The sequence below is a fragment of the Oncorhynchus clarkii genome, chromosome 5, assembly GCF_045791955.1.
Source record: "Oncorhynchus clarkii lewisi isolate Uvic-CL-2024 chromosome 5, UVic_Ocla_1.0, whole genome shotgun sequence".
NCBI classification, from domain to species: Eukaryota; Metazoa; Chordata; class Actinopteri; order Salmoniformes; family Salmonidae; genus Oncorhynchus; species Oncorhynchus clarkii.
Window position 1 is genome coordinate 21,084,802 of NC_092151.1, and position 8,696 is coordinate 21,093,497.

The 8,696-nt window shown below is 42.3% G+C and overlaps 1 protein-coding gene across 1 annotated transcript; it reads left to right on the forward strand.

Moving 5' to 3' along the window:
• The first annotated feature begins 3,817 nt into the window (after nucleotides 1-3,817).
• Nucleotides 3,818-8,324, forward strand: LOC139409649 (hyaluronan and proteoglycan link protein 1-like). Its single transcript, XM_071155069.1, has 4 exons — nucleotides 3,818-3,914; nucleotides 6,811-6,935; nucleotides 7,163-7,362; nucleotides 8,156-8,324. Exons 1-4 carry the CDS (start codon nucleotides 3,818-3,820, stop codon nucleotides 8,322-8,324), a joined length of 591 nt encoding a protein of 196 aa, XP_071011170.1.
• The last annotated feature ends 372 nt before the right edge of the window (nucleotides 8,325-8,696 follow it).

Consider the following 8,696-nt stretch of genomic DNA (forward strand, 5'->3'; position numbering starts at 1 on the left):
CAGGAAATGACCACGACAAAGCTCCTTGTAGTTGCCCTTTCCCTCTCGTCGTATGGACGGTGAGTGATTGTGAACAGAGCGAACAGAATGACGTAGAGCTCCTTTTCGATTTGAGCGTAGTTGATTTCACAGTCTGTGAGAAGTTTGGAAGCGTAGCCGATGGATTTTCCTTCTTGCAGTAGTACTGCACCTACCAGTTAGGGATGTCTTTGCCTGGACGGTGAGCGTAGTTGATTTCACAACCTTCACTTTTGTGTCACTAACTGAGGTGAAGGAACTCCAGAAAAATTAATTTTTTAAGATCTTTTCCTTTGACACCATGTCTTGTAATAGAGGTCCTTTTCCATTTGAGCGTAGTTGAATCATTGCCTACTACGACCCCAAACAAGCCCCTTGAGTCAATCATGAGGAAACCACTAGTCGCAGCCCCGCCAAGGCTACAGAGAATGATCCTTCAACTACAAAAATACAAGATATGGTGTCAAAGTCACAATCACTCACCATCCAGGCAAAGACATCTCAGCTGTGCGAGTTGTGAGCCCTTTTCTGTTTTGCCAAGGCTACAGAGAATGATCCTTCAACTACACAAATATATTTTTTAATATTGCACTTTCCATCCACCAGATGTCCCTATACTTTCCAGACCACAAAGGCTGAATTGAAATGTTTTCTAAAAGGAATTTATAAACTGTTACGGAGGCAGGACCAGGGTGCACAACATTTGAGATAAATAAGGTTCTTGTGTGTACGGAAAATGTCTGGAATCTTTCATTTTGGCTCATGAAACATGAGACCGACACTTTCCATGTTGTATTTATATTTTTGTTCAGTATTGTATATATGTCCATGTATCTGTCAGACTGCGCCGTATACGCCAGTCCACAGAGGATTATCTAGAAAAAACAGCGGAGATGCGCATTAGGTTTCTAAGAAGAGGCTATTCGCCACAATGTATGGATGAAGCTCTTCATTTGGCATTGGAAAAAACACGAGATGAACTGCTACAAAAAAGACTGCGAAAGCTAAAGAACACTCTGTAATGTTCACAACTACATATACTAAAGCTAAAGAACACTCCGTAATGTTCACAACTACATATACTAAAGCTAAAGAACACTCCGTAATGTTCACAACTACATATACTAAAGCTAAAGAACACTCTGTAATGTTCACAACTACATATACTAAAGCTAAAGAACACTCCGTAATGTTCACAACTACATATACTAAAGCTAAAGAACACTCCGTAATGTTCACAACTACATATACTAAAACTAAAGAACACTCTGTAATGTTCACAACTACATATACTAAAGCTAAAGAACACTCCGTAATGTTCACAACTACATATACTAAAGCTAAAGAACACTCCGTAATGTTCACAACTACATATACTAAAGCTAAAGAACACTCCGTAATGTTCACAACTACATATACTAAAGCTAAAGAACACTCTGTAATGTTCACAACTACATATACTAAAGCTAAAGAACACTCCGTAATGTTCACAACTACATATACTAAAGCTAAAGAACACTCCGTAATGTTCACAACTACATATACTAAAGCTAAAGAACACTCCGTAATGTTCCCAACTACATATACTTTGAACTCGCGAAAAGTGGGAGATGTGGTCAAGAAACACTGGCATATTTTATCATCGGACCCAGTTTTGCCAGCTGAATTTAAAAGTCCACTACTTATTGTGTATAGGAGAGGTCGCAATTTCCGCGATAAATTGGTTCATCCCAACTGCCAGCCACAAAAGAAAATCAGCCAGACTCTTTTACGCCCTCTACCAAATGGTAGCTATAAATGCAGAGGATGAGTACAGTGCAACAATATGATGAAGTGTGAATATTTCTGCCACCCACACACAGGAAAACGGTTCTAAATAAATGACATTATTACGTGTTCCACCATGTTATTTACATTATTAAATGTCCATGTGGGCTCTGCTATGTTGGTAAAACCTCCCGCTCTCTCAAGCAGAGAATTAGTGAACATAAAAGTTCAATCAGGAAAAATGACAGGGATTATCCAGTCACAGTACACTTTGATGACTTAAAGCATGACATTTCTACCTTTAGATTTTGTGGCATAGAGAAAGTTAAGATATCAGACAGGGGAGGCGATATTAATAATACTCTGAGTAAAAGAGAATGTTTTTGGATTTTCACCTTCCAGACATTATTTCCTAAAGGACTTAATAATGAAATGCCTATGTATGTTATGTTGTGAATTTGAACATGAATTATGTGCCTATTTAAGATTACTCTGATGTTTTTCATACAATATTTTTTTTTATTTTTACCTTTATTACGATGTACCCAATGACTAATGAAAACTTGCTTTGTTCTCATTGTGGTTTTACAGACGTGTTTAATATGTGTTATTTATACACTTTTGTAATATTTATGAAATGCATATTGTTATATTTGGTAGCACTTATTTGTTTTTTCTTCGCCTCCAACCCCCTTCGATGTGTGGAACGGATGTGGGCGGGGCTAGGTCTACATAAGGGTGCAAATGTAAAAAAAATTCACAAAAGCTGACGAAGGCGGTGAGGCTGATACGTAAGCTTATTAAATATCAGTGATACTATCAAGAACAGTGTGCGGTTTCCTTTTTCCTTCATATACGTCCATGTGAAAATGTGATGCAAACCGAGACGTCACCGCTCAAGTTGGTAATCCAATGTTTTGAAAATAGATGGCTATCCATCTATCCAGTACATAAATGGCGCTGGGGAAGAAGGCTGATGTTTTACGTATTACTAACCAATTGTGTTTTTTTGTTTGTTTCTTTGCATTTGTTTGTAACCATTTCTTTGTACTTATTTTGTACAAATGTTGCCGCTACCATCTCTTATGGCCGAAAATAACTTTTGGACATCAGAACAGTGATTACTCACCACAAACTGGCAGAACCCTTTTTTTCCTTTAACGAGTCAGACGAGCTCGACGTGAATGATGTACTGCTTTCTCGGGAACAGGCCCAGATCACCATCATTTGCCTGAAGAGAAGAAGGAGAAAAAGGGTCCGGAGGGCGGGCTGCCTTCTGAGAATTCGTAGGCGATCGAATAAACCTCCACTTCCTTCCATTCCGCTAGCAAACGTGCAATCTTTGGAAAATAAAATTGATGACCTACGCGGAACATTATACTACCAACTGGACATTCAAAACTCTAATATCTTATGCTTCACAGATTCGTGGCTGAACGACAACATTATCAACATAGAACAATGGCGTCTGGTAAGACAAGGGGCAGGGGACTATGTATTTTTGTAAATAACAGCTGGTGCATGACATCTAAGGAAATCTCAAGGTTTTGCTCGCCTGAGGTAGGGTATCTCATGATAAGCTGTTGACCACACTATCCACTTAGAGAGATTTCATCTGTATTTTTCGTAGCTGTCTACATACCACCACAGACTGATGTTGGCACTAAGACAGCACTAAATGAGCTGTATTCCACCATAAGCAAGCAGGAAAACGCTCACCCAGAGGCGGCGCTCCTAGTTGCCGGGGACTTTAATGCAGGGAAGCTTAAATCATTCTTACCAAATTTCTATCAGCATGTTAAATGTGCAACCAGAGGGAAACAAACTCTGGACCATCTTTACTCCAGACACAGAGCTCTCCCTCATCCTCCATTTGGCAAATTTGACCATAATTCTATCCTCCTGGTTCCTGCTTACAAGCAAAAATTAAAGCAGGAAGCACCAGTGACTCAATCAATAAAAAAGTGGTCAGATGAAGCAGATGCTAAGCTACAGGACTGTTTTGCTATCACAGACTGGAATACGTTCCCATATGTACCATTCCTCTGATGGTATTGAGGAGTACACCACATCAGTCATTGGCTTCATCAATAAGTGCATCGATGACGTCATCCCCACAGTGGCCGTACGTACTGTACCTTCCCACTGACAGACAGTCATCTCTCCCTCAAAGTGCCAGAGTGTCTCTCCTTATCTCTGACTGTGTGTCCTGTCCCCCATGTGTGTTTAGAGATAAACAAATCACTCAAATCCCTAAAATAACATCTGTCAGTACAAGCTATATCTCTCTTTTTGTTTGAGAGCCCATGGTGTAAGCTGGTGAAATGTAAGAGAGTGAGTTGAGAGCTGAGGTTTACCTTAAACTCTGCCCACGATTTTAGGCTATTAGCATGGTAAGAGCATCATAACAACGTTATGGTTACCGGCACCACACTCTGCTTTGCACAAACTCTGCTTGACAGATCAGAACGTTACAGAGCTCTGAAAACAATACTCTCTGTACCATACCTGTGAGCCAGAAGATTGTTGTTGAAGAACTAAACCTATATAGCATTGTTGAAAGGAGAAAGTCAGGTACCCAAGCTAACATTCAACTACAGCACATAGAAACATCATTCTGGCACTATGGGAATACTATTTCAGTCTGATGCCGACAGTAAATCAAGAATACGTTTAATTGATGTTCTGAAGATGACTGACTTTAAATAAACATTTGTGAACATTTATAGCTTTCATCAGAAGTAACTACACAAACAATAATTTATTATTATTTACGCTTTCATTAAATTCCAGTGGCTTGACCCAATCCTAGTCAATTAATCCAACAGACAAATATCTCACTCTCTCCAAATGCATAACAGAACACCAGAAGTAGTAATACTGTTGACTTTTCTCTTTATCTCAATGACCTCATTTATATTCCTCATGTCTGTCAAATCAAATCAAATTGTATTGGTCGCATACACATGGTTAGCAGATGTTATAGCGAGTGTAGCGAAATTCTTATGCTTCTAGATCTGACAGTGCAGCAGTATCTAACAGGTAATATCTAACAAATTCCACAACAAAACCTAATACACACAGTCTAGTAAAAGAATGGGATGAGAATATGTATGTATAAAATGTATGGATGAGCAGTGACAGAGCGGCTAAGATGTATTAGAGAGTAAAGAATAGATAGTGAAGGATACATTATATACATATGACATGAGTAATGTGAGATATGTAAACATTCTTAAAGTGGCATTATTAAAGTGACTAGTGTTCCATTTCTTAAATTAGCCAATGATATCAAGTCTGTAGGTAGGCAGCCGCCTCTCTGTGCTAGTGGTGGCTGTTTAACAATCTGATAGCCTTACGATATAATCTGTTTTTCAATCTCTCGGTCCCAGCTTTGATGCACCTGTACTGACCTCGCCTTCTGGATGGAAGCGGGGTGAACAGGCAGTGGCTCGGGTGGTTATTGTCCTTGATGATCTTTTTCGCCTTCCTGTGACATCGGGTGTTGTAGGTGTCCTGGAGAGCAGGTAGTTTGTCCCCGGTGATGTGTTGTGCAAACGGCACCATCCTCTGGAGAGTCTTGCGGTTGTGGGTGGTGCAGTTGCCGTACCAGGCGATTATACAGTCCGACAGGGATACTCTCAATTTTGCTCCTGTAAGAGTTAGTGAGGATTTTCAGTGACAAGTCACATTTTTCCAGCCTCCTGAGGCTGAAAGTCCTGAATAGTAGTAGTAAAGTAGCCTTCCTGAAGTCCACAATCATCTCTTTTGATTTGCTGACATTGAGTGAGAGGTTATTTTCCTGACACCACACTCCGAGTGCCCTCACCTCCTCACTGTAGGCTGTCTCGTCATTCTTGGTAATCAAGGCCATTACTGTTGTGTCGTCTACAAACTTGATGATTGAGTTGGAGGTGTGCATGGCCACGCAGTCATGGGTGAACAGGGAGTACAGGAGGGGGCTGAGAACGCACCCTTGTGGGGCCCCAGTGTTGAGGATCAGCAGAGTGGAGATGTTGTTTCCTACCCTCACCTCCTGGGAGCGGCCCGCCAGAAAGTCCAGGACCCAGTTGCACAGGGCGGGGTCGAGACCCAGGGCCTCCAGCTTAATGACGAGTTTGGAGAGTACTACGGTGTTAAATGCTGAGCTGTAATTGATGAACAGCATTCTTACATAGGTATTCCTCTTGTCCAGATGGGTTAGGGCAGTGTGCAGTGTGATTGTGATTGCGTTGTCTGTGGACCTATTGGGGCTGTAATCAAATTGGAGTGGGTCTAGGGTGTCAGGTAGGGTGGAGGTGATATGATCCTAGACTAGTCTCTCAAAGCACTTCATGATAACGGAAGTGAGTGCTACGGTGCGTTTAGCTCAGTTACCTCAGATTTCTTGGGAACAGGAACAATGGTGGCCCACTTGAAGCATATGGGAACAACAGACTGGGATAGGGATTGATTGAATATGTCCATAAACGCACCAGCCAGCTGGTCTGAGCATGCTCTGAGGACGCAGCTAGGGATGCTGTCTGGGCCGGCAGCCTTGCGAGTGTTAACAAGTTTAAATGTTTTTTCTCACGTTGGCTGTGGTGAAGGAGAGCCCGCATGTTTTGTTAGTGGGCCATATCAGTGGCACTGTATTGTCCTCAAAGCGAGCAAAGAAGTTGTTTAGTTTGTCTGGGAGCAAGACATCGGTGTCCTCGACGGGGCTGGTTTCCTTTTTGTAATCCGTTGAATTGCGACTCTACTTTGTCTCTATACTGATGCTTAGCTTGTTTGATTGCCTTGCGGAAGGAATAGCTACACTGCTTGTATTCGGCCATGTTTCCGGTCACCTTGCCATGATTAAAAGCAGTGGTTCGTGCTTTCAGTTTTGCACAAATGCTGCCATATATAAACAGTTTCTGGTTGGGGAAGGTTTTAATTGTCACCGTGATTACAAAATCACCTATACACTTGCTAATTAACTCGCTCACCGAATCAGCGTAAACATCAATGTTGTTGTCTGAGGCTATCCGGAACATATCCCAGTCCACGTGATCGAAGCAATCTTGAAGCTGGAATCAGATTGGTCAGACCACAGAGACGTGTCACTGCCCACCAACCTCAAACTGAGGATAAAATGGACTAAGCTGACCTCAGAATACCTCAAAGAGGTGTGTTTCTACAATAACCTATGTCATAAAATAGACCAGGGCAAAACTTGAATCAAACCTCCTTTTCCATCCATATAATGCAAGAATTTTGGTCAGAGTCAGATACTCTACAGGTCTGTTCAAAAGTATTGCAATATGGGGGATAGTCTGTCATAAAAGAGACCAGGAAGTATCCATTGGTGCCAACTGATGACATCAATTACAAATTATTCTTCATCTTGTTCTAGGGGGATGTGTTCGCTGCCATGGGTTTCCACAAGCGGAGTTACGGACATTTCCATGGACGCATCTACTTACAGGACTCGGCTCCTACCGATGCGTCGCTGGTCATCACAGAGCTCACACTGGAGGATTATGGGAGATATAAGTGTGAGGTCATCGACGGGATGGAAAACGGCACGGGTGTGGTGTCTCTGGACCTGCAAGGTAACACATGCTCGTAGACACACACACACACACAGTCACTGAAAGTATGCCCTCACACAGCATTTAAAATGCACTCCGATCACTTTTGAGGTATGGAAATGTTTGACTAACTTTGGGAGAACCATCATTTTAAGTGACTGGGCTGTGGTAAAGTGACTGTGTCAACTCCGTAGCAGCCTGTCCTTGTCTAGCTGGCTCAGGGTTCTGGCTATATATAGCACCACGAGCTGAGACTACCCAGGAGGACTGTCAGGGGCACACACACGCGCACAAACACGCACGTGCACACTCACAGGCATGCGCATGCAGGTGCACACACAAGCACACTCATGCAGAAGCACACACACACACACACACACACACACACACACAGTCAGGCCAGAGTAATGGAGTTCATCAATTATATTTCCATTCCTGGCTCTCCTCCGTGGGACAGGGTATAACTCCATACATCACCCAGCCAGACCTGTTTTATTATATATGAGAATGATCAACCATTGCCAATCTAAAGCCTGGAGTTACAGGCCTACAGCCACCACACACAAACACAACACTGGAATAGAAATAGTAGGATTTGATAAAAGGCTATAAGGTAATGGGGTTTTAGCTATTACAGTTCGTTTTTGTTTACAACTACTGTTTTGTTTAAAGAGAGATTAAGTGAAGACATAAAACCCGAAGCAAATTGATGTGTTATTTATTGCTGTTATGGTATTGATTTTTTCCTGTCTCTTCTCTATTTCCCTCTCTCTCCCTCTCTCTCCCTCTCTCTCTCTCCTCTCTCCTCTCCCTGTTATCATCTACCCCTACTTCCCTCAGCTGGTTCGTTACAACCTGAACTTCTTTGACGCTGAGTGGGCATGTTCCGATCAGGACTCCATCATGGCGTCGTTTGACCAGCTGTATGAGGCTTGGCATGGGGGTTTGGACTGGTGCAACGCAGGGTGGGGAAGTGATAGGTAGGTTCTCACACACATTGAGAACCTATTACATTTACAGAGAAAAGAAGGGGGAGGGGGATGTGGGAGAGGAGATAGGAGAGAGGGAGGTCATGTGGAGGAAGTTAGTGGTATCACTAAAACTGTGATGTTTTATTTTTAGATACTGTAAAACACGAGGTGTGAGACAAAATCCATGTTTTTTTGTAATCTGGGACCTGAAATTGTACAGGCATAGTTTACGCCTGTACAATTTAAGGTTAATTTGATTTAATCTGTTATTTCTATGCAGGAACAGAAAGGGAAGATGGATTTGAGGGAGGGAGGGAGGGAGGGAGGGAGGGAGGGAGGGAGGGAGGGAGGGAGGGAAGGGGAAGGAAGGAAGGAAGGAAGGAAG